Genomic DNA, 26,997 nt, shown 5'->3' with positions numbered 1-26,997 from the left:
TTGATCCTCCGAAGTCAAGTGAGGAGGTCCAGAACACAGCAGATGATTCCTGTTTTTTAAGGTAAAGGTAAAAGGAGGACAGCAGTGATAAAAGAACTGAGTTTATTCACAATTTGTCAGCTCTTCAAATGTATCATATTTTGCTTATTGCAATATGATTTTTTAAAAGTCCCAACTACAATCACACTTACACAGGAAGATATATGTATCCATCCATTATTTCTTCTCTTCAGCCATTCATACATTTTACTCCAACACACACACATTTACATATATAGATATCTATATATACATAAAAAGAGAGAGAGATGTATCGATTATAAACATTGATCAGGCTTTTAAATTATGACAACCATGCCATTTATATTCACTTTGTGTTTGTTTTCAAAGTGAAATTGATAGTGGCATTTAAGTATTTCCAACAGCACTTCAAAGAGACAACAAAAATAGACAATAACATATTCAATATGCCAGTTGCCATTCTTCATATTTTGTGGCAGCTTAAAACAACATAAATAGTTTAAATGAAAAAAGAGAAAAATCAAGCACTGAGAAGATTTGAAGTCAAGATTTATTTTTTCTTTATTTTCATTCATGTATGAACCAATAAGATCTGTTTCCTACATAGAAAAGCTATAGTTTTAAAGCATGAATACATAAGACAGATATAGACAATAATCAGTAAAAGAAAGGGAGCCAAAGAGATCAACATCACAATAACAGTCCCATAAAAGTGGTTATAAGAGAGACAAAGAAACACACACAATACAAACCTAAATTAACACACAATACAAACTAAATTAGAAATATGTTTTTTGTTTGTTTGTTTTTTAAATCAAGCTCTAAAAATTATTTAGAGCTGGGGGCTGTAAATTATTTTTCATAAAATAGGGAGCATCAATACAGAAAGCAACATTCTCAGATCTCAAGCTAGAGCAAGCTCATGTAAAGTTTTGTATAGATATAAGAGGATCCAAGATGATGTTTACCTCTTAATATAAATTACCGTAAGTGAACTGCAAAATGTAAAATAGCTGATTCATTGCCTTGTTTTGATTTTGCCAAAGACCAACTTGATTTCAACTTTTACATCCTTGATTTACATTTTCTATTCATTAGACTACAAAATCTACAGATATAAATTATCTGCTTAAATATGACAATTTACTTTTGGTTTTATTATGATATCCAATTAGAAGTATGACTTAATTAAATAAGACTGGATTAAGAATTGAGCTTTGCTCTAAATGCAAAAGCCAGATAGTCAGAATTTATATCACCAACAGAAAAAAGAGCAATGTTTCATGTAACTCATACACATTTGTCACCTGCTTAAAAATCAGTGTTTTGATCCCTTCGAGCAAACATTTCAGTTAAAAATGTAGATCATTAATTTATGTTTACAGAGTGTTGATTCTGTATCAGTCTAATAGAAAACCCAACTAGACTATTATACACTGTATAAAACTTGCATAGCGCTTTTCAGGACCCTTAAAGACGCTTTACAACCAGTCGTTTCCATTTACGCACACCTCGACACATTGATGATGGCAAGCTACTGCATTGTAGCCAGAGAAGCCCTGGAGCAGTCTGACAGAAGTGAGGATGTCAGTCTGATTCTGGCCGGCTGGTGTTGGTGATTGCTGGGGTTGCAGGTGAAATGTCTTGCCCAAGGACACAAGGACAGAGGAGGACAGAACGGAAATCAACCGGTGACTCACTGATTGCAGAGGGAATTCCTACTGCCCTCACCACCATCGCCCCTAAACCAAATGTCTTAGGTAGTTGTTTGGTTTAGGGTACAATTACTTTATAACAAAGGGTCTGGATTAGCCTAGAGACTATCTTCCTGTGCAATTCTCCTCGATTCCCATTTTTCATCAATGCTCCATCTGGGATGTTTTCTGGGGATTGTCGTTTACAGCGCATGCAATTTAAGCTTCATAGAATTAAACTGGTGCACCACATACGTACATCCCAGCCAAACGTTACCGATTAAGTAAAAATTTTAAACATCGTCAGTGTTCTCACCTCCAGCAAGCAATTGTTTCACAATAATTGGGTTAGGATTCTCAGTATGAAGCAAAGCGTAGAACCAGGGCATGACTTTTACCAGGTTAGGTATGGATTAGTCTGGTTAAAAACCAGCTCCTTGTCTGCTGCTAATTGCTTCTTACAGAGGGTGTGAGCTCTTGGCTATTGAGTAACGACTGCTTACTGGAGGCGTGAAATGTGTTGAAGATTTAAATTACGCACTTAATTTCATGAATTAAGTATGTCCACTTAATTCATAAAAACTGTTTTTGTACTTACTTTGTTTTTTTTTTTACTGATATTAGAATTTGTTTGATGGCCTAAAACATTAAAATGTGGCAAAACAAAAACAGAAAAAAAATCTATAAGTGGGAAATATATGTTTCCCGCACTATGAATGTGACTGTTAGCCGATTTTGTCCAACAGCTTCTTGTCTGTTGGACAAAAAATTCCTTTCAAAAGGAATTTGAATGGAACAAATAGGATGTGACTGAAAACCCCAACACATCATTACCACCACGTTAATCTTTGCATAGAGCTTTTAAAATAATACGACACAACTAAAGCAATGTAATCCTCCAACCAACCACACATAGACCAATCCTATTATTGGTCTATGTGTGAATTGAAGACTGCAAGTAATTCCAGAAAATGAAGTTGAAAGCTAAGTGTCAAAATATTTGGAATTGAGTGAAAGCTATTGACACACTCCTTTCCACATAACACTTTAAAGCTATATTTGCATTTGATATGAATGTATATGGAGATGAACCTTACTGCAGACTCAGAAGCCTAAAGTCTTGGAAAACAAACTTTATTACAATCACAGTGAAATGACTGATGTCAAGACTGTCCCAAAATATCCTTCAACAGACCAAATGTGAGCAACAACAGTGGGTGAGTAAAACAAACAAACTGTTGTAAAGCACAACACAATACAATAATTACTGTATTTGGCAATTATCAAAATAAGAAGATATGTCAAAATTATGGCAGCAAAACAACAAGGATAACACAAATCAGAGAACTCTCAACAATAAAACCTGGCAAAAACTTAAACATAACAATAAGTCAAAAGATTAAATATGTTTGGCAGAACTTTCTTGAGTAATGTTTCTATCACTGTAGATTAAACACTGCAGACAAGGGTGACAGTGTGAGACACTGATATTGAAGCCAAGCTGCCAATGAGTCAACACGAAGGAACACATTGTGGATAGCCTGATGACGCTTTGGTCTTGAGGAAGTCAAAATAATGATGTAAACCATTCCCAGCCATGAGAGAAAATTAAGTCAGCTGTGGAAAATTGTCTTGGATTTCTCAGCTCCAATTTTCTGAATACCATTTTGAATAGCTGCATAAAGTTTAGGCTTGGGTTGCATACAGAAGCTTAGTTGTTACTGTACATCACTGGCCATTCATAAGTAAAATGTTCGCATGCATTTGACATTTTCATGTCATAAACGTTGCAATTCTTTAAAAACTTAATGAACTACTTGTAAGGGTGGATTATCAGAAAAACCTTAATTTTGTCAGTCAGACATTTGATGCTCCTGATCACTACGTTCCTCTGTGTGCTCTCAAAATACATACACACATACAGTATGTATATATAGATGTGTGTATTCATTGAATGTTCTATAAATACTTAATGTTCTATGACTATGCTCTTCAAATCTACTTAGTCTTTGGTTTAATTCAAATAATTAGACAATCAGTTAACACCAACAGCTATAAGAAAATCCACTCGGTTTGTGCTGATCAAAAGGATGTCTTAACGAGTGCGTCGGAACAGAGGGGGTTACTCTTTGCCACTAGCTATTGAAAACCATTGAAGCAAGAAGGAAATGATTGGGGATTTGTACGTTATTCAAACAACAAAAGAAGCTTTGAATGGTGCTGTCTCTAGTTTTAGTATGAGTGACAACTTGTGTGAGGGCAACCAAGACACTACTCTGCTTACAGATGCACCACAATGAATATCATTGAACAGTTAACTAGTATTACATAGATTAATTACAAAGTAATATAGTTCAAGGTACAGCTCTGACAGTTGTGGCTTAGAAACCCAGGATTCAGTTTCTGTGGAAATTAAATAAATGAGATTGATATAGAAAAGTGTTAGGTAATAGCAGACAGTCACCATGGCCCTTCACATGGAGACCGAGGCTCATAAGCTTTTTATTACAGAAGAAAATGTTACAAGAGTCATTATTCAAGTATTGTTAAAAAAAATAACAATACTGTTATTATCCCTTTTGTTACACAAAAGGGATAATAACAAGATTGTGAAGCAAAGCACACTTAAGAGTTTTGGGGATATAAGACAATACAGTGTTGTTCACATTATCTTAGAAAGTTTACATTTGAAAGGTGTAAATAAGGCCACTTTCAGATTCATTCAGTCATTTTTGATTTACACGCGTTTATTACATCTCACAATCAACTGACAGCATCTAGAACAAAATAGGAGATGCTGTCCCCTGTAGCCACCATCACCTCAAGGTAGTATAGGATTGAGTAGGTCATATGTCATACTCATGCTACATCATATGAGTATGGCATAGCATGAAGCAAAAGACAGCAGCTGCAGCAATAGGAGCATTTTGGTGCACACAAAATGCTCCTATTTTATATGCACCAGTGTCTGACTTATAAGCTAAGAAATATGTTAATACACAGAATCTGATTCAGACAATAAGATGCTAAGGATAGACCACTGTATAGAAAACCAGCAGGAGGTAACAGAGGCAGACACATCCAGTCCAACAAAAATTAGACATTTTAAAAGGGGAAATTTTTAACTAAAATATAAACCAATAACTGTGAGAATTGGGCCTATTATGAACTCTATAAAGGAACGGCTTGCATTTCTTATATTTTGTGGTCCTGTTAATAGACCTTCGTGAGTGAGCTGTCATTTTCAGTTTTCAAGAACTATTTTTATGAGGCCAAGTTGTTTCAGACATTACACTTCAAGGTGGAGAGCGGTGAGTCCTGAGCAGCCCAGCATGAGACAAAGACGGGTCTGTCTCATTGCAACTCTGTGGCAGGAAAAACAGGAAGGCTCCTGTCATTTCTCTGGATGATGGGAATTCTACAGGTGCACTCGATAAGTGAATGACGATGATAAGTAAGTGACTGGATGCTTAATGTGAGGCTGCCTCAGCCGTTGAAGCTTTTTCTTGAACATCATTAACCCCTCCAGCTGCATGAGCACGTGCTCAGTTGAAGGATATAGACTGCCCTTGGGAAGACGCCATCGGGATTTAAAAACTGTTTTTAAATGCCAAACTTGCTGAGAAGATATATGTACATAACCACTGAATACCACAATCCTAAAGTATTTTACGTGACTTGCAATATAGAACATTGTAACTAAAATCTTGTTCAAAGGATAAACTTTTTTCTAACTTTTGCACTCAGCTGTATGCTACTGACCATAAAAACTTCTGTTTTCAGAGGCAGCCACACTTGCTGATGATTAATAAATCAAATACATTTGATAAGCGGCTCCTGGTGGCTCCTTTACCTTTCAAATCATATGAAAGCTCTAATGTTGTACTTAGTTTTTGCTCAACATCCTATAGATCTTTTCTAAACACTTTAGAAACCTTTGTGTTTTCCTACCTCTGAGGTAATAATCAAACAACTGCAGAACTTGGCAAAGACCTCATGGGTTTTTTTGTTCTAAAACATTAGAAGGTAGATTACAATAGAACTGTATAAGGTCTGTGCCACTTTTTTACTATAACTATATGTGCAGATAGTACAACAACCTGCCACACCAGCTCCTCCAACAATTCAAGCATGTTTCTTCTAGTCGATTTCACTATGGCACACAAGCTGACACAAACAAAAGTTATGTGAAATCAAACTATAAAGTAAAATTTAGAATAAAACCACCAAAATCTTCAGAGTGGCCTCCACGTTGTCCCCACTTTGTCTCATCATCTTGTACTGCACTCATCTGTAAATTAACCTCTGACACAGCTCTCTACTTTCCTTTGTAAAATACCTAATTCATGCGGAGTGCAGAGGAGAGAGTGGAACATTCTTGTGGGGATTACAGCACCCGCAAGAACGTGTTGCAGGAGGATTAACCAGGCGGCCACCCGTGGATTTAAGCAGACAAAAAGGTATCATCAAAATGACAAAAGACTGCAAGAGGATCTAAAAGCCAAAGGCAGAATGGTGAGATAAAGAACCTGAAGGCTGGTACATTGGCCCCAAAGTACAGATGCAAGTACAGTAACTCAGCTACCAAAGCTGGTAGCCGAGTTAAAACACAAGGTGTGGAAATTAAGGCAATGAGAAACAACATCCCCCCCAATCACTCCATGGAGACAACCAAGATGCTTTGGTCATAAATTTCCAGAAAATAAAAGGGCATGTAAAAACAAGAAGAAAGATTAAGTTCAAATTACCTTTGACAAAGTGCTAGTTTACAGTGTTTAAATGCAACATTACAGCCTTTATTCTTTTTTTAATAAATAAAGAAAAGAAAAGCAGGACAAAAAAACACTAACAAAGAAGCCTTTGTTAGTTTTCTGAACTTGATTCTTCATTCTTAAACAGCACAGAGCCTCAGTGGCAGCAATATTTTAGTAGCAGGCAGGAAGTAAATCCAAATCATGAAAAACTGCATACATTATTTATTTCTAGATTACCTGGCATTACCATTCCGCTTGCAGCAACACAAACAGTTCCCAAAGATACTGCAGATAATGTGAACGGCCTGTGTTCCCATTCAGTCTGGAGGGTTAGAGAGAAGATGGTAACATTAAATGCCTAATTTGGTTTATTGATCACAAAAGGCAACCAGAGTTTTAAGAATGCAGGAAATCGTCAGTTTAAAGAAACTAGCTATGCTACTAGCTAAGCTACTTTCACATTTGTGAATAAAAAATCTGGCACAGAAGAAGGGAGGATCTCTGGGAATCTATATCCTTGGCTGACACTGTTTTAGGTTGTGTGCTGTACTGTAAATTTGACGTGTAATTAGGATAAATTATAGTGGTCTATCAAACATTTGTCATGAAAACCCTTCTTATCCATTTAAAGAGGAAGAAAAATGCCATAAATAAAATGTGGTGGAGTAAAAAGCTGAAAGCTTTTGCATGGAGCTTGAAACTTATTGCTTTCACACTGCTCAGCAGGACTGGGCCACACCACACACACTGCTACAATTGTCTGACTCATTTAATGGGCAGCCACAGCCAGATGCAATGAAGGATAAAAGTTGAGTTTGCTAGAGTTGGAGAAAGTGTAACTAGAAATATTGAGAAGTATGGAGACTATTTTGCCAACAAAATGTTATCAATTAATATAAAAGTTACAGTTTGCAAAATAATTACAGATTAGTTTTAGTTAGTTTAAAAAAAAAACTTTCCCTTTTTTTAACACAATAAACAAGATTAATGGAAAAACAATACGTTAATGAAGGACTGCATATCTTCCGCTGCAATTCTTTTTTTTATTACCTATAACTATACACTTAAAAGGATTGTGTTACTTTTTCAATGAAACTTTGAGTATTTTTAATTTCAAATGATCAGGAATTGAAAGATTTCATTGAGTTGTAGACAATTTCAATTAGAGCATCTGCAATAAAACATCTTCTCTACATTTTCATGCCATCACTGTATTTTGATCAACATGATTGCCAAGAAAAGTAACTAAGATCAATTAAATTGTATGCACTGTAAAAAAAACTCACCATTAATGTTACTGATCTTCAGATGAGTCTGTGTTAGGATTATGAAGCAACCGTCTCTTCTGTCTCTCTCTCTTCATCGTCAGAAAAACGTTGATGGATAGGGACGCCTTGTGACATTAAACTACAATCTGGATACAGAAAGAGCTGATATGTACTCACAGATAACATTGAATTCCCAACTACAGTAGCAAAGAACTTAACATTTTAAACATGCAGTGCCTTCTAAAAGTTCAAGATACCTTTCTTACAAAAATATTTAATGTCTTTTATGAAGATTTGATGTAATAGACCAAGATAAAGTAGTACATAACTGTAGAGTGGAGGCAAAATAGAGGCATAGGTTTAAAGATTGAGTCTGAATAGAAATTTCAAGTCTTGCCATAAACTATCAATTAGATTTAGGCTCCGATTTGCCATGGCTATTGCAACATCTGAACAGGCCTTTTCAGAATAGATTCAACATTTCCTTTGTAATACAAAGTTTGTATCTATAGCTGTATGTTTAGGCCTGTGTGTCCTGCTGGAAGATGAACCTCTGCTCCAAGTCAGAAGTCTTTTGAAGCCGGTATGGCTACATTTCCAAAGCACTTCATGTTGTGGTATCTAAAAGCACAAAATTACTTCAAACTTAGAATACCCCAAATTACATGCAGTTATTATAGAAATGCAACCACATTTCATGCAGAACCAGTATACCTCAGCATCTTTTCAGTGGGATTCAGAAAATAGCTTAAATAAGTGATGTGTAAAGCAAAAGTATTACCCGAGGTTTAAAATTATTTCTAATTGAGAACTCTTGTAGCACATTTGTAGCTGGTTCAGGACAGTTATCTTGTTAACCCTTGTCAACCTGGGACAACTTTGCAACCTTTATCATTAATAGAAATCTAACATTCCTCAATGGTCCGGTCGCAATAGATTACATATGAAGAGACAAACACACCTGTTTGCCCTGTAACACTGCCACTAGCCTGTTCACATTCAGAGATTGCCAGATTGAGAACCTGTTTTAGAGGGAAAAAAAACACTTGTTCTGTCCTGATTTAGAGATAAGAAAAAACTACTATAGCTGCCATCATTACAGTTAAATGAATAAAAAATATTTTTTCTTTACGGTTCTCCTCCTAAGAAGCTCGGCCGGTCAGTAAGACTGCATTTCACCTTCCTCTCCATTCTGTCTCTATCTCTGTTATCTCTGAGTCTCCTCATATGAGTGATGCTTCCTGTGTTGTCACTATCAGAAGCTAAACCTGGAGGGAGTGAGTCAAAGAAAGCCACCCCCAGCTCTGCACAGCATGAAAACACAGCCTGGGGCCTAAAGGTCAACAGGGGCCAACATGTCAGAAGGGGGAAAAAAAAAAATCAGAGGCCACTAAAACATCAGGCTGCCCTGCTGTTGTGTGTCTGATCCAAGTGAAGCTTGGTGACAGCTAAATGGACGAGGATTCACATGGTCCAAAGAAATGTAATTAAACAACATTATGGTGAATTTTTTACTTTTCACATCTTTGTGAATTTTACTACGAATCAATGGCTTGGTTGGGAAGATTTTAAAATCCATTTCACCTTTTCTTTATTTGTAAGTCAGATAAGTATAAACAAAACAATGTAAGAAATAAAGCCTTAACAAAGAAAGACAAGTGTTCAGAGGTCTTGCTGATAAGCTGCAAATCCAGCAAATTGTGACTTTAAACTCCTCCAGGGCTCTGAACAACCAAGTGTGTGAATAAATGCCTGGGCGGAGGACCTGCATGCGTGTGCGTGTGTTTCTGTGACAGAGAAAGTGGAGAGCCAAAGAACACAGCTTGTTGAAGTCACAACACGTGTTGCAATGTTAATTTCTCTTTGAGTAGCCAGAGTTTGACTCATGGCTACTCAAAGCCATAGAGAAAGTGGATACACAGTACACCAGCAGGCTGCAAAACTGCAGCAGGAAGGCGGGTGGTGGGGTTATGACGTCACATGGCTACCCTGCATGATGCAGAAAGGGGCAGACCACCTCACGGCTGGCCGTGTTGAAGCAATCAGGGCAGATTTACTCACAAGTATTTCCCAGAACTAAGCTACCTGGGGGTATATTCTCTGCTTTCAAGTTTCTGCTCAAACTCTCTGCTTGAATATTAAATTACCTTTAACTGCTCAGTTTATTGGACAGTAAAATCTGTAGAAGGAGAGCTAAATTTTAAGAGTTTCACTAAGAGCTGTCGTCATTACTATATCACATGAGAGAGGATATTGGTAATAGGAGTAAGCTTGACAAGTTCAGAGTCTTTGATCTCTCTGTCCTTTATTCACTCTCTATTTTGTCACATTGCAACAAACATAAGTGTATTTTGAAGTGTTTTGGTTTATTAGAAAAACACAAAGTAGCTCTTAATTATGAGGTGGAATCAAAAGATACATGTTTTTCAGTATTTATATCTCAGAAAAGTGTGTTATTTAGCTAATGAATAAAAGCCTAGCAGAACTGGGTTTCGCTGCAACCATAGTCAAAAATATTTTTGGGGTATGTGTTTTCCAGCTTTACTCAGTCAGATAGAGATGTTTGCTTGCTTTTTGCAAAGCAGCACAAGCTTAGTCAGATTGGCTGGAGAATCTTCAGAAAGATACATTTTAAGCCTTAAAACAGATTATTAGTTACACTGAGATCTCAGCTCTGATTGGGCCAATCGCACACTTAATTATGTTTTGATCATGACAATTTTGCTTGTACATTTAACATCATTGATCTGACTGAGGGTGAACCACAATCACAGTCTTGAGTGTTTTGCAGCCTTTAAGAATACCAGAAAAATTCTGCCACTGATTTTCTGGAATTGTGTCTCTTTCTTTCATAAAGGAATGATTGTTAGAGTGTTTGACTAAGATGTTTTGTCTACAGCTCCTTCAGTGTTATCTGGAGCCAGTTGAGTCACACGTTTTCTATTTTCAGTTGATTGACTGAACAGATGTTCAAAACCTTGAAATTATGTTTTATAGCCTGAACCTTCTTTAAACTTCTAAATCTTTATTCATGACCCATCTTCTGTGTTCCTTGATCTTTGTGGTTGATTTTTTTTTTCACTAATGCTCTTCAAGAAATGTCCGAAGTCTTCACTGAACAACTGGACACATGCTTATATTACACTGTGTTTAATATGTAACTTCTGAAGATATTTGGCTACACTATATTTTATTTAAAGGTAAAACAGTAAAGTGGGCTCACTAAAAATGAACCCCAATATTGTCAGGGTCTGTCATTTATATTTTAAAAAAATGTGATAACTTTAATGCATCGTTTTTCAAAAACCAACAGACCTTTTATGAGGATAGTTGACTCCTGAGAGGGATGTCCACCGTCTTCACTCTGAGAGGCCTCACCGTCACTAAGTGCAATTTAGAAAAGAGCTTAGATTAATGTACAAGGTTAAAAAGAAAAAGAAGTGGATACATCTTAATTAAAATAAGCCTAGTCTGTTAGTATGCCAAAACATTACTATAGAAACATATAGCAAAATAAGACATTGGGAAAAAAGTAGTAGGATGTCAAAATTATGGGTTTACTGTTATCAGAAAAATATCAACATTTCCAAAGTAATCGCATAAACCTTTGTCTTCTTTCATCCTCTTTCTGCTGCTCATCAGTGTGGCTGAGCTGTTGGACGGTCTCTTGCAGTCCTCTGATCTTCGCTTTCTTCTCATTTAACACCATGACAAAACGCGAATACATTTCCTTTTCTAACATCTCCTTATGCTTAACCTGCTGCTCCAGCCTGTTGGAACAAACATACAGTATCTCCATGTGAAAGTGAACACACAAACAACTAAAATGTGTTTTAACGTGCCTTCTTATTTGACAGTTGGGATGGTGCTTGCAGGGACCCCAATTTTACAGAATGCCATAACTGATCTGAAATGGGAGACTACATTTGTGCCGTGCACAATGAGAAAGAAAAAAAAAAAACCTTCTGTCTTTTTCACAATGTGTGGAAACAAGGTGTGAAGCTTCTCTGTTACGTGTCATAGAGCTCAAATCATTAACCAAATGCTAGAAAAACCAACACATGGTATGAAGAAAGAGCACACTTTTCAAACTTTAGGATTATGCGTAGAAATAAGAAAAAATTAGTCTTTGGAGGATTCTGTAACTATATGAATGTAACCACAAATGTACAAAATTCCACAACAAATTTCTTACAGTATTGATGGAAAAAGCATGAATCCAAGAAAATACAGAAACTTTTACATGTCTAATAGTTGAAAATCTTCCAGGAGTGAATATTCCAGCAAAATTCTTCCAATATACGGGCTTAAAAGTTTACTGCAATACTTTGAGACATTTTATGTTAAAAGTAATGATAAAAAATAATGAATAATATATAAAAAATATTTACATACTTTTCCCTTTTTTAGAGTGTGTTGATCACAGGTAGGATTTGGTTTTTCACGCTTGACTTTATTTTCAATTTTGATTTTATCTTTGTTTAATCAATAACCGTGTAAAATCAGATATGTGATATTAAAGACTTGAGAAAAGATTTGGTTTTTTATTGTTAATCATACACTCTAAATTCTAATGGATATGAATAAATGCTAACATAGCCTTAAAAAAATGTTAGCAACAAATACAACTAACACCAGAACAATTATTCATTATTTTCCCAGACTTTTTTCCTTGAACTTCTTACTCTTTCAGTATACGCTGGTGATCCTGTCTCAGTGTACAGTTCTCCTCTAACAGCCTTGAATTTTCTGTCTCCAGATCTGCTCTGTGCTGCAGAGACTTCCCGATCATCTCCCGGATGAGCTCCACAGAGTTTGGTGCTGGCTGAAGCTCCACAGAGCCCAAGTGTATCTAAACACCGAAACAAAAAAGAAAGAATAGTATTAAAAGGCGACAAAAAGTAAAGAAGGTTCTTTTTGTATTTTTGTACTAAAATAGCAGAAAATGAAGATTTTTTTGCATGTTCTTTGGCTTTATTATTTATGGGTTACCAAATGGCCCAGCAGTAAAGAATGACCTTAATTATCAAGCCCACTTCCTTTGCATTGACAGATTTATTGCCTAACACGTCCATCCTTTTGAGCAAGGCCAACTGACAACTCAAGATGGATGTAGGTCTAAATAACCGCATTGACACTGAAGCACAAGTGGATTCTTGTAGTGAAGCTGGAAAAAATCCTGAAGAAAGTCCACTTGGCACTGCAGTCTTGACAGTGACACATAAAATTGTTCACTGGCCTCATCTAGCTTCCAAAAATCAGCTACCAGTGAAAAATGAGTAAGCATTTGCACCTCTCTGTCATCATGAGAAGTTCTGGTGGTGCAACAAACATTGCATAAAATTTTCTCTGAAGTGGGAGACTGTTTGAGAATGAGGTGTTTTCTTATGTCTGGGGAAAAAAGCCGGATGACTTATTTATTCGCCTGTAAAACTATACAAGTGAGACATTTCACCTTTCTTATTTCTTTTCATTAGCTCTTTAGAATTAAACACATCCTTCTGATGCAAGAAAATAATCCACATTTGGTTTTTGTTTTGGCATGAAATCACTGAGAAAGAACTTGGAAGCAAATGCTGCACACAAAAAGATTTCGAGTTTTCCACCAATTTGATGTAGAATGCCAATTTTATCATTGTAAGCAACTCTTCATATTTGGTTGGCACCATTGTCATAGCTGCATTTTCACTCACTCACTCACACCGACACACACACCCACACATACACGCCTACACACAACATGGTACAGTGAAAAACCAGAAGGCAATACAGTGCTAAATCTTTAACTGTACAGAAGTCGAAGAAACACTGTAATAATGCTGCCATCTTCAAAATAGCTGTCATTTTTGACCTGGATTGATGAATTTCTTGCAGACCACACAGCTGTTTTACCCTCTTTTGATTAATTTTAAGGTGTCATTTAACAACTGAGTTCACCCTGTCCTCAGATTTTCTTTTTCCTGCACATAGTATCTTGCATTCTAGTACATTTCAGCTTCAAAGTTTGCTTCAGTAATCTTTTTTTTTTACTCTGAGCAAGTAGTCCAAATAATCAATCATCCATCCATTCTCTATAGCCACTTGAACAATCCCAGTGCGCTGGGGACCTTCTCCAGTGATCATTGGACGACATGTCCAATGATAGACTTAGTCTATCACAGAGACACCATCCATATGAACACTAATCTAAGAGCAGCTTAGAGGAGTGGATAATAGTTATGTTTTATAATAGTTATGTTTTAAACTGTGGGAGAATGCTGGAGCACCCAGAGAGTAGTCTGCTGTTTTCCAATGCCTATTGTTGATTTCTAAAATGTGCAACAATTTGGAAGAAAAGTTAAAACCAAGAGTTTTATAAAAAACTACTAGGAGTTTCTGTTTTTTTTTTTATTATTCCAGTTTTTATTATTTGCTTATCTGCAGAAATTGCCATTTTTGAGTAAGTAGATTTCTCTTGGCCACTATGGCTGTGCATTGACCACTCCCTACAACTTGTCACTTGACAAGCTTGATAGGATGAGCACAAGAAGAGGACCACCCAGAATTTATGGAGGATGATCCTAAGAACTAAGGCATGTTCAGTAACATTAAGTTGTCTCAGATGGCCGGAGCAGTGTTCTCTCATGGAAGGACTTAGTGTGACTTGAAGCTTAATGAGTCATCAGCATGTTGATGTAGCTGTGATCCGGTAGATGGGTGGCAAGACTGTTTAGTTTGGCAAGTTTGGTAGAGACACCCACTAAGAACGGACAAAGGTTGTTATATCAAGTTTCAGTACTATTCACGTGATTATGTTTAATTCCAAGACATATGAATTTGTAGACAGGGAGAAGATACATTTTACCATCTGTTTGCAAAAGCTAGGAGTTACCAATTTGTGAAGGTTAGTGGAAGCTTTCATCTTCCTCTAACCTCCAATCCATCTTCTCTTCAACCCCATCTTATACTTCTTGCTATCTACATCTAAATCTCTCCAATGTTCTCCACCTAAGAAAGGTCATATGACAATAAATCAACCACATATGGACGTTAGGAAAGAAGTGAACTCTGACATGCTAAGTACACAAATATTTCCACATTTCAAAGAACAATGTTAATGCTAACACCCATCATTTGCAGTGCAACTTTTAATTAAAACTAATGCCTGAAACTTTGTGAATCTTTACTCTGCATACTGACAGAGTTTAGGTACATAAATCTTCCATAATCTTCCATCAACCAGCTGAAGGCACTAGAAACAGATATCTAAACCTCTGCTAGGTCAAACTCTGTTTACTGAATGAGCATTAGACTAACCTCAGCTGTTGTTTATTTATTCTGCTCCTGCTGGCTTTTAAATACCAATGGTTGCATGTTTCTCCATCCTGGGTTTTCTAAGAAGATCTACAGCTGTAAACACAAGCATTTAACATCACCAAGAGTTTGCCTTTATAGCACAGAAAAAGGAAGACATATGCTAAACAATCTATAAATACTCAAATCTATTCAAACAGTTTGCTTTCCATTACTGAAACATTGTAATTAATGCATTTTAAAGAAGCCAAGGTAAATGTATATTTTACTTTGGCTCCTTTAAAAGTAAGGAGTGGAGTGGAATATTCTGTCAAGTTTTCCTGTCTCAATTTGTTTCTCCTGACACGCAAAGTTAAAGGTCACATGGCATCTTGTTGCCAACTTCTGCCAAGATGTGGGAGGTCGGACTCATTGTCTGTGATGGAAAACCCACTGCCACATTCTTTTTCTCAACTGAAACAACAATGAAGCAAAGATATTGTCCACAGTAAGTATTTCTTCATCCAAAACCTTCATAAAAATCTCACAATAAACACTGAGTGTTCTAAGCTTCCCCACAAAGACATAAGAAATTAATAGTAGCATTATCACTTAGTAAAAATGCTTTTCACACCTTCTGTGTCTGAGATACCGTACGATTATATTTCCTTTAAAAAAAACTACAATAGCATAATTTAGGATAATGTGTTAAAATCAAAACTTCTGGTTTCTCAAATCTACAGTGTGGTTCAGAGTGTGTGGTCTGGAAATTTGTTTGTGTGTGTCTGTCTCAGTCAGACCATAAGGTCAGATCTTGACATGGGTGTGCAGCACAACTGTTCTGGTGAAAATGACACCGTAACATACCGTGCGTATGGAAAACAAGGGGTTTGTTATCATACCCATCAATTCTGCTTAAAATGTAAATCAACATCTAGTGTTACCGTTTTCAGGATTATGTCTTCCTTTAATCAAAAGCCTTTCTGTGGTATCACTCCATGATCTCCCTTTAAACAGTTTGACTTTCAAATAATATTAGCATAGATCATTGATTATATTGAATAATTTCTATGAGTTGACCAAAAAAAGTTGGCCTAAATGTTTACATATAGATTGACTGAAACTTGTACAATATCTGAGCTACAGTCATTTACAAAACTCTGTGTGGAACTTAAAACTAACACTGCACATCGCATATCTTACAGTGAAATATGGTGGTGGCTACAGCATGTTGTGGGGTTGATGTTTAGCAAGGACACAAAAACTGTTCAGGGTTAATGGTTAGATGGATAGACACAAATGTAGAGCAATACAGAAAGAGAAGTGGTATACAAAAAAGACCACAGGGGAGATTTATCTTTCAGCAGGACAATAGCCCTAAACATAAAACAAGAATTATAATTTTATGCTTGAAATTAAAGCTTATTCATGTATTACAATTGCACAAAATACAAACATAAATCCAAATGAGATTGAAAATATGTGGTTAAAACTATTATTACATGTTTTCCAATAAATCTGTCTGAGCTTGAGCTTTTTTTTTTTGTTACAAAGAACAGACAATAAATTTAGTGGCTATATTTGCAAAGCTAGGGGAGACATAACCCCCAAAATTTGCAAAAAGGGATGAATCTATCACATCATCAGGGCTGAACACAAATGCATTTTATGGATTTTTTGTTGTAAATCATTTTTAAAACTATGCTGAGCTATTTCAGAGCATAAACATTATTGTAGTTTAAGAAAGTACATTGTCAAACATATATCTTATACATAGTTTCAGTCTTTAAATAGTTATTGTGTCTACCAAACAGGGAAGTGAGTGGGTGACCAGGAGCTTCTCATGACGATAAGACAGTATTCAAGGTTTGGCACGGCTACTTGGTATGGGAAAGTGGGCAAAGATGTTAAAATCAGCTTGTCTTCTTAGTTCCCTGATCTACTGTGAGGGGGCGTGACGACAGATAAAGAGCAGGAAGTGAGGGGCGACAATCAGTCCAGTCCTGATAATACAAACTTTCACAGAAACAGCAAAACAAGCTACCAGACAGGTCTTTCTCAAACGCAGGGCAAAATACTTCCTCTAATGAGGTGTCTGAATTTAAAGATGTTAGTTGTTGACAAATTAGTTACCGACTCTTTTTTTTTTGCTTGTTTTTTTTTGCTTGTGCTTAGATGAGAGTTCATTCAAATTAAAAAATTTAATCCCAATAAAATTGGTTTCGGCTGAAAGTATTAAAGGAATCCAAGGCTAAGTTGCATCACTAACACATCACCCTATCCACTCCGGTAACATAGAAAAAGAGACTCAGGTCTGTTTACAGGTGCCATGTTGACTAACTGTATCTAAATATAATACCTAAAATACCTAAAATAAAATAATCATTTCCGCTGGATTTTCTTCAGGCTGAAAGAAAGCATTGTTTAACATGTTATATTAATTTCCAGCTGCTATTTTTATTTAATATTATATTTATTTATTATATTTAATCAGTGAATAAATGCAATGCAAGATTGGATTTATATTTCATAACAATATATAATGAGCTCCTCTCCAGAGGAATCCCAAGGTCTTCCAGCAGCCAGCCAAGAAATAAAGTTGTTATCTCTTTATGCTCATGACTTATTTCCATTTGTGTCCAGAGGCTGTAACAGTAACGGTAATAGCTAACCAATGTGAAAATGTGAAAAATAAACATATTTCATCTATGTTAGTTGACATACACTAAATACTCAGACCATTATGAACACCAGGTTAGTATTGTGAAGGTTGCACTTTTAGCCTCATCAATAAGCCCTTTCAGAGATGCACAAAAAAGATCTGCAGATTCCCCAGCGGTTCTGGGGGATGGTGCGTTAGCAACCGCTTGTTTGAGCCCTGTGGGTTGTAGGGTGGAGTCCTTTTGGATTGGGGTTTGCTTACAACAGATGTTATCAGACCACATTAGATTTGTATCTGATGAGTCTGGAGACCAGCTGCAGATTTAAAGCTTTGTTGTATTATTTGAACTATTCCAAGCAATTTTGCATATCATTGTTCTGCAAGAGAATTGTCTGCAAGTGAAGGGGCAAGCTGATGACATGTTTTGCTGTATCACAAGTCTGACACATCAATTTGAATACCTGAGTGAAGGTATTTGCTAATAAAACACTGAAATTTAAGAAAGAGGGCAATGTCACTGACTGTACCAATTAATGTTATGGCTGAGATGTGTGTTTGACTTAGTCACACTTTTGATTCCTTTATTTTCTTTTCTGTCATTGCACTAAAACAGCTGAGCAAGCTTCTAAATTAAGGCCTTAGATCATTACTAATTTTAATGCCGTTATTATTCCCTGTCATAAAATCAAATTACAAATATGTAATACCCCAGCAGGGCTGAATTTATTTCAGTCTTATTTATTTGACTAATCAGGTCAGGTCAGCTTTAATGTAATATTCACCATCATTTTCTATATACAGCTTTGGAATTAATACAATCTTGAAGTATAGAAGATTTTGTAATGTGGAATTGTGTCTGAGATGGTTTAAAAATCTTTATTTAAAGCAGACATCAACATGTTTCTCTTATGGTGCTGCCCACACAGCTAAAGTCTGTGAATCCAAGACATGCTATTGCTGCAGCGTCACTTTATTTTATATTAATACCACTAATTCAGATCATTTTGATTTTCTTTGCTATTGCCAATCATGTAACACATCCCCATCCATATGAGAAAAATCTGCTTACAGGCCCCTCAGTCACATTAACCGAGGAAGAAAAGGTCACTAATCAACCAATGTGTAAGATAGGACTGCCCTGTTCATAAATCAAGGTTTTATGGTCTGTACTGTGTTCCTAACCTTCTGGCCCTCTTTCTGTGATCATCTTCTTTTGAGCAGCGCCCATAGACCATACCTGCTCCCTAAAGGCAAAAGCACCCCTAGGTTAGAAGAATGACATGAAAATCAACAGGAAGAATCCAGAGCTGTTCTTTATCAAAGTGTCAGTTGCAGTGAGTAATTCTCCAGAGCCTTAGAAAAGGGGTTAGCTTATGCTTTTTGAACATTTTCTGGATTTAACAGTGACTGTTGGAAATATTGTACGTTACCACTTTTTCTTAATGGTAGCTATCTCATGTTTCTATTAATGGCAAGACAGATGTTATTTGTAAAGTGCAGTTTGTGACTTTTTTTTCAGTTTCCTGTGGGCAGCAAAACCTTTATAACTCCACTATATTGTTGGGAGGCAATAAACCTTATCTTTAAAACAGTCCCCACCGTAAAAGAAAAAAAAAAGCTTCCTTTCTATTTTTGTTGTTTGCCATTACAGGCATTTATCCTCAGGGAACGGTGATTACAGGACATAATGTTATGGCATTCAAAAGCACTGACACATATTCACCAGTAATCCAAAGCACTCAAAACCAGTACCAGCAAATCAGGCAGCAGTTGAGCTTTTTGGGATATAAACCAGCTGAGTGACCTGTCAGTTAATGAACGTTCTTTTTTAATAATAAATACATTTTCTTAAATTAAAAATTAGATATTATTCCTTATTTGTAAACTAAGCTTATATTCTGACAACATAAAACAAGTTGAAGTATTTATTTTAATTTTAACCAGGGGTGCCATTAAGTGTGGAGGGAAGTGGATTTTTTCAATTAACTTAATGAGTAAGACTATATTTGCACTGCAAGTCTTCATGCTTATTTTGCAGAGATCTGATCCATGGCAGAGGAAGTAATGGACCATGCTGTCCTTATGGAAGTAAGTGTTTACGCAGTATGTTTCTCTGTGTGAGCACAGACTGAAGCTGTTCTCTGAAGCTGTTCAAAGTGAGCAAAGTGAATCACTTGGAGGAGACACTAACAGTGTTTCCTCCGACACAAATTTGCAAGTATGTCACCTTTTAATGATTTGTTTGATTTGTATTGTTAGGTCGGTCAAAACAAACAAAAAAGTCAGATCTGGGCAACATCTGTTTGCAGAATGTACATAGTCTATGCTCCATTAACAAAGGCTGAGCTGAATTCAACTATTGTTTCTGGTGAAATGTCTTGTAAAATGTCTAAAAGTAAATAAAGATATTTTATTGCTTGCCTTTTTTGTCACAGTTAATTATGTTAATTAGTCATCATTGCAAGTACAAAAATGCTAATGAATTCTGGTAGAGTTTTTTGGAAACAAACATATACTGAAAGACATTCTCACCAAAATGTTGTTGCAGATCTTCTGATATGAAAGAAGATTGTGATCCAAAGAGAGGCAAAAAGAATACTCCTCTTTCCCATTTCGTTTTCCTCCCACTCTTTCTTCACCTTTTGTTAGAGCTTGAAGAAGATCTTCAACATATTTCTCCCTTATGACTCCCATGACATTGGCTTCTCTTGTCATCTCATCCTCTGAAACTGACAAAACAATCACCAGTCAAACAATTACACTCTTGAAAGGCTTTTCTTTTTTACTTTTATGTTGCCATTATTTCATAAATGCATGGAACTGGAAGTTCACAGAAGATTGCAAGAAAAACTATAAACATTAATTAAGCAGTAACAAGAGTGCATGTGAAAGCAGGTTTTAAAGGAAGCATGCAGAGAAACCAAGGGGAATGTCATGAGTTGTTGCACAGCTGCTAATGCTGGCTTGAAGGTCCCAATTAACACATCAAACACAGAAACATTGACAACCCAGTAGCCCACACATAGCTGTCGCAATTCCATCTCTACCTGTCAGCTCTGCAGATGGACAGAAAAAAAACAACTATGGAGTAGCTATGTTCCAGGTGTCCTTTAAGAGAACACACCGTCTCGTACACACATAACCACAGACCCACACATACACACAGATACGTTGTTGCGTGTGTACACACATTCACATTAGCATTGGCTTGTATTGACAAAGACAACCCTTGTAGAGTTTAATATAGTTTCTACACCTGTAAGCTGCACAGTATATTAGTAAAGAAGAATAATGAAACAAGGTCCCCACTGTCCCTCAGGTTAAGCAATCAGAACAGTCATGACATTATGAGATGGGGTCAACCAGGTGCTGTGGACAGCCTGGTGAATGGTACACCTGCTGACAAAGACATTTTCTACCACTAACTCGTTGGAGTATCTTTTTGTTAATAATCTGGATACAGTTTTCAAATATAAAGCCCTTACCTTCTCCGATCCACGCTGAGCTTCCGTCAGTAAGAGCTAATGTGAATCCAGCACCCAGGTCCACAGCCCAGTCAACTCTTAGGAAGTAGGGGATGCCTGGATTCAGAGTAATCTGCTGAACCGTGCCACTCATGTCTCATATAACCTTAATGCCTGCAGAATATCAAAAACAGGTATTCACAAATTCTAAACAAAACTCCATATATTCATCTTCTGTCTTCTAATTATTAGAGATTAGAAAATTCAGGTATTCCACCCCAGCAACATTCTCCAGCTCCTTCTGGCGAATGCAACGGTGTTCCAGGCTACAACAAAATTCAAAGTGCCTCCAGGAGGTACTGGGTCTTCCTCAGGGCTTCTGTTCAGTGAATGTCCCCAAAGGGCATCAGATGCCAGAACTACTTAGACCAGTTCCTTCTGATGATGGAGAGAAGAGGCTATACTTGAAGTTCTCCCCAAATGGTTGAGTTCTTCATCCTCATTTCGCTACTTGTTCCTTCAGTGATGATTTATATCTGATGGCCAGAGCTGAGAGTCAAACCATAGACTCAGCAATAAATTTAAAGTTTTGCCTTAGTTCCTTTTTAACTACAACAGACCAGAGTTGCACCCATATTATGGAATTCAAAATCACCATCCATTCAGCAGCACTTCATCCTACCATCACCAGTGAAAAAGACACTAGCATAATTTATATCTTCCACCTAAGGCAGAGACTGACCACAATCTGAAGAAAATAATCAACCTTTTTTCCAGTTGAGGACTATGGCCTCAGACTTCAATGGTTCAATGACCTTGATGAATTGCAGATCACAATAACAGACGAAACCTTTCCCAGACTAAGCAGACCAGGGGATCCCCCAAGAGCCTGGTCTGTCGGGGGTGGGAGGGAGCATTGTGGGTGAGAGCCTGGTGGTCCAGCGTTTGCTCCAGGCTTGACCAGAAATATCAGAAGTGCCTAAAAAAAACGGGAATAGAAATTTCAGTCTGGTAAAATGCAGGCAGGGAGGAAGAGGTGCCTGTGAATGTTAATTTCTGGTGGCATAAACTGAGTTTTGGTGGAAGCATGAAGCCATGTTTCTATGTAAAACTGCATTATTCTAAATGTATAAAATAACAGCTCCCTTTCAAGTGGTCCGCTTACTTTGTTGGCTTTGCAAAGCTTTTTTTGTAAAAAAAAAAAAAAACAACCTACGAACATTGTAGGGTTATCAATCTACCAGATGCATCAATGTACTTCATTGTTTTACTTCTTGGTTTTGGTGAGCAAGGCTCCTTGTACGTGTCTTCGGTGGGGGTGTTTCTGAGTCAGTAGGACCACACGGATATGAGAGGTTCTGGCAGATTTTTTCTTTCTTTCTTTTTTGTGGGAACGTGTGTTGCTTATTATCAGCAAGATAATCACATGCTGTTAAAAGGAAAATACAAGACTATTAAATCTCAAGCAGCTACTTGAGTGCATTCAGAGTATTATTTTTATTATATATGCAAACACTTCTGACATTTCACCGCCAGCCATCTAAGCGGCATCTCATGGACTCCCCAAAACATGTGGACATGTCAACTTAAGAGTATGATCAGCTATTGTAAGCTTCCTGAGCTAGAAATACTCAGTAAAAACATTAACACAGATTTAAAGATTACAAAAAGTCCTAATTATATTTTGGTTTTGGAAAGTTTATTTATAATTTTGTTTGTTTTGTAATTTTGTAAAAAGCTTAGATTATTCATGCAAAGTTATGTCAGACCATTACAAAGAAATTCAAACCGGTGGGACCCACTCATGTGAAAGAGCTTCCTGCTGTGAAACTGAATTGTTATTTGCCAGTGCCACAGTGATAAACAGTCTGAGCCGCATAACCCTCTGGCTAATGTCTTTGCTGCCTGACTCATGACTGCAGTTAAAAGTGAGGGCTCCAGCTAGAAACAGCTGTTTTTCTACAGCTAAGACCTAAACTGTTCACAGGGTTACAACATAATCTGAGTCTGTGCCTTGAACATGTGCTCTGTTCAAACCTTTTGAAAAACTTTTGCTTGATCGTGAATAGTCAATCCTAAACATGTATTTATACATTTCACAAGTAGTGAGTTGTGATTTAGACAACTTCCCTTCTTAAACACAGGGCAAAGAGTGTGGAGAAGGAAGGAAAAAGCCAACTAAATTAGCAGTTATGAGAGCTGAACAATTTGGGGGAGAAAAGGCAATGATTGACCATGTTGAATTATGCAATGACATGATGAGCTTCTTACTGCTAAGTAGTTACTGCAAGCTATTGTTAGCCATGCTTCATACACACTATTTAGTCAAAGATGTATCCACAAAGTCAATACAGCTATATGATATAGATTATAATGTAAAAACACCAAGTACAACGTTGTAAACATCTACCTATTTCCACACAGTTGTGCTGTTATCACCAAAAAGGTGGCAGTAAGAATTTAAGCCTTTTTTGATTTGATTGAAATCCAAGGATGTCGGAGGCAAAGTTAACACCTCAACTGAGTGACTTTGTTTCTCAAATCATCCCTTGAGTCAATACATGCTGACAACTGCAGCCCAGAAAAACCAAGCAAGAGCTCCAGTTTCAACATCAATGTCATTCAAAGTGATGCAATCTGAAAAGAGGATATCTCCTACATACACACCCCCACAGAAACACCATAACTTGAGGACATCTAAAAATGTAACATGGAACAGATTAAGGATGACCCTTTGTGCTTTAAGAAGGGGCGTAGCTGAATGAATGATGTTGCTAAAGGCATCAACTTTAACCTCATAAAGTAAGCCCAGCTACTCATTAGTTACTGTAACATCTGTTGTGAAGGAGCGATGACCCTGTGCTAATGACAGAAGGACAGTTCCATTAAGTAACCAGCACTGTCTGTCTGTCTGTCAGGGGTGGATAGTCGTGCAAAACCATCAAACCCAATTCTTCAGTCTTACTGTCGGCATCTCTTTAGATACCAGACCTTCTGATACAAACCTTGAAGCAAATAAATCATCAACAAAAGAACACCATGACACGTAGCTTTTATCTTAGTCTTTCCTATACCTTTGCTTACACTGTTAAAATTCTTGAAAACTTTATGGAATCATTTTTTAATGTCTGTAATTTGATGTTGATCTACAGTCAACAGGCTGCATAAGCACTAATCATTTCTATGATTAGTGCTTATATATGATATATATAAAATCATTTGATTTTAATATGCAACTAAATCAAGAAATCTGAAGCATAACTGTTTATTGCCATATTTATTTATTTTTTAAATCAGACAAAAGAGGACTGCTCTCTCCATATCTGGGATCACTCTTTGCCTACAGCGAAAGGGTTCAAGTATTTTGGTGTCTTGTTCATGACAGAAAGCCGATGTAGCAGCAGACAGGTATTCAACTAGAGTTTTGTGTGCGTTAACAAGAGTGATACTTAATGAATCTTGATATTCTGCCTGATGGTTTTGACCAAGGCTTTTTAAAAATTGGGGATTGGTCCGAAAACTGCAATCGGTGCACCCCTAGTAGCAGGTCATTTTGATCAACAACAAAACTAGTAACTTACCAAAGAAAAAGTAACACAATTTACTTCTCAATTAAATAAACTACCAGATTTCTTTGGAATCAAGCTATCAAAAGTCAGCCATTTAGACCTGTTCTCCTCTCAACCATTACTTTGATCTCAGTAATGTTTCCTGCTTTTTCCATCCCGATAGAAGCAATCTCATTCTGGACTGTTTAGACACATGGTTCCAAGTTAGCTTCATACTACAAATTACCATCAGGCCAAGGGTGTTCGCTGTGTGTGATCAAACTTTAGCATGCACTGCACATACTGATACTACGTTGGACCTTGATTTGACAACAGCGCAAGGACCTAAAGCAGTCAGCATACTGTAAATTATAAAACCGAATCACATCATGAAGAATGTGAGCCTGTTTAGGCTTGAATCCCACCAGTGAAATATCTAAAACATTATTTATGTGTGGTTTACAGTGTGACAGATTTCCTTGCGCGTGAAGCGCACTCTAGGAGTGTCTGGGAAGGAAATGTCAATTGGGATTTACAAAACATGGTCTAAATGCAATCAAGATGGCATGTGGTTTGTTCAAGGGAGGAGACTTTATTGCGAAAATGTTAAATGAAAAGTGAACCGCAAAAACCTATCTTTACGTCATCATGAGACAATAGCATAGAAAACTTTTAAAGTACAAAATATTGTGGTTATTTTAAGTTTTACTTGGATATTAAAGTGCAAGAAATTAATCTGAATCTGGTAGCTATTGGACTGTATTGGAAATAACTGGATTAAATAAATAAGAATTGTAACTGTTAAGTATTCAAAATGTTTAACAAAAAGATACAACAAAATTTTATTCCAATCAACTCACAAATACAGTTTTAAAAATCTACTTTACTCTTTGCTAAGCAGGATTAAATAAGTGGTGGAGAAACTACCAAAATGGTTCACAAAATGTTACATGGAAATATAGATCACCTAACAAACAATAAACTCAGGGCCCAGGAACTGGCATACAAATGTATTCACATCCCTTGAACTATTTCCCAATTTGTCACATTGAACTACAAACTACAATATATTTTACTGTGTAATGTATTTCAATATGAATGCGTAATTTAATTTTCATTTTGATTGTGTAAAGGTGGATTTTTTTTTATTATATAAAAAACATTACAGATAACTCTGCATCCTCTTTATGACATTCTCATGCAACAATAGGATGTCTTCAATCTGAGTATTATTCAGAACCCCTACTGCTACAGGAGATCCTTCCTGCCCGCAGACATCAAATCTACAAGAGCTAAATTGTTGTAGATCTGATGTCTTTATTATAAACTTAGTTATAATAATATTTAATATTCCTTTACGATTAAAAAAATTGTTGAGCAGAATTGAATTGCATTGAATTTGTTGTTCTATAGGGACAGGGAAGATACTCAAAGAGGATCGGACTATGGATAGGAAAAACTTAAGAATAAAATCAAGAAAGAAAAAATGTCCAAAACTACAATACTGTTTGAATTAAAACAGATTTGAATGATAGAATGGCACAGTCAAAATCCAATTTATATTTTGTGGAAATATTTTTTTAAAAATTACAGCACAGATGCTTTACATCCAATTCCACAGAGTTTCACAATTCTGCAAAAGAGAATGGCCATATAATTCTACCCCTAAATGTCCAATGCTGATCGAAACACATACCAAATGCAACTAAATGTGGCTCTGCAAAGCACTGTCTCAGAGGGGCAACTTACAAAAGCATGCCACACTTTTTAGATACTTTGGGGGGATGGAGGGAGACCTGTATCATTCTTCCTTATGCTTCTTAATTTGGTTTTACATTTGTTATTGGTTTATAACATAAAATCACAATGCATTACCACAAGCTCGTGGTAATGGCTTGATGTAAATGTCACAGAGTTCAAGTACAGTATTTGTGCTAAAGTACAAATACTTTAGCATGGTACTATATTTCTGTCATATTCTTGTAAAGAAAAACATGTGGTAAATTAAAAAAAAACTCATATAATGTAGTAATAACTTCCTGGTTCTACTGTTGCTGTATAAAAGGATTTATCAGTTGACCACAGGACTTTAGCAACATTTTATAGTGCGGGAAAAGCAATAACAGCGTGCATAGTTGACTGCTGCACACCGTGCTTGCTTATATGTTTTCTTCAGACAGAAATACCTACTGTTTTAAAACTTACGGGTACTGGTTAATTGCTGCGACGTCCAAACGCTGAAGTTTGGGGAAAGACAACTGGCTAATCATTGCACACTTGCGTTGACAGCTCCGCTTCTCTCTTCAAGTCGTTC

General features: G+C 36.6%; 1 protein-coding gene across 2 annotated transcripts; it reads right to left on the bottom strand.

Moving 5' to 3' along the window:
• Window positions 1–553: 553 nt before the first annotated feature.
• On the bottom strand, window positions 554–26,997 carry LOC114154940 (DNA repair protein XRCC4). 2 transcript variants are annotated; one of them, XM_028034468.1, is made up of 8 exons: window positions 26,889–26,997; window positions 21,157–21,309; window positions 20,204–20,400; window positions 12,423–12,589; window positions 11,343–11,507; window positions 11,053–11,120; window positions 7,756–7,883; window positions 554–6,791 (listed from the first exon to the last, which is right to left on the bottom strand). In XM_028034468.1, exons 2-7 carry the CDS (start codon window positions 21,287–21,289, stop codon window positions 7,795–7,797), a joined length of 819 nt encoding a protein of 272 aa, XP_027890269.1. In that variant the 5' UTR covers window positions 21,290–21,309; window positions 26,889–26,997; the 3' UTR covers window positions 554–6,791; window positions 7,756–7,794. The 2 variants fall into 2 exon arrangements, with proteins under 2 accessions (XP_027890269.1, XP_027890270.1); XM_028034469.1 differs by having other exon boundaries at window positions 26,874–26,996.

This window comes from Xiphophorus couchianus, chromosome 12 (assembly GCF_001444195.1).
Source record: "Xiphophorus couchianus chromosome 12, X_couchianus-1.0, whole genome shotgun sequence".
NCBI classification, from domain to species: domain Eukaryota; kingdom Metazoa; phylum Chordata; class Actinopteri; order Cyprinodontiformes; family Poeciliidae; genus Xiphophorus; species Xiphophorus couchianus.
This window is presented reverse-complemented; position numbering and strand designations above follow the sequence as displayed.

Bases quoted from the DNA above. Each gene is read 5' to 3' on its own strand.
- LOC114154940 (XM_028034468.1), bottom strand. From the start codon at position 21,289: ATGAGTGGCACGGTTCAGCAGATTACTCTGAATCCAGGCATCCCCTAC. The intron at 11,508-12,422 runs GTAAGAAGTTCA...TTGTTCCAACAG, and splicing joins CACCAGCGTATACTGAAAGA to GCTGGAGCAGCAGGTTAAGC. The intron at 7,884-11,052 runs GTCTGTTGGTTT...TTCTGTATCCAG, and splicing joins GTCAACTATCCTCATAAAAG to ATTGTAGTTTAATGTCACAA.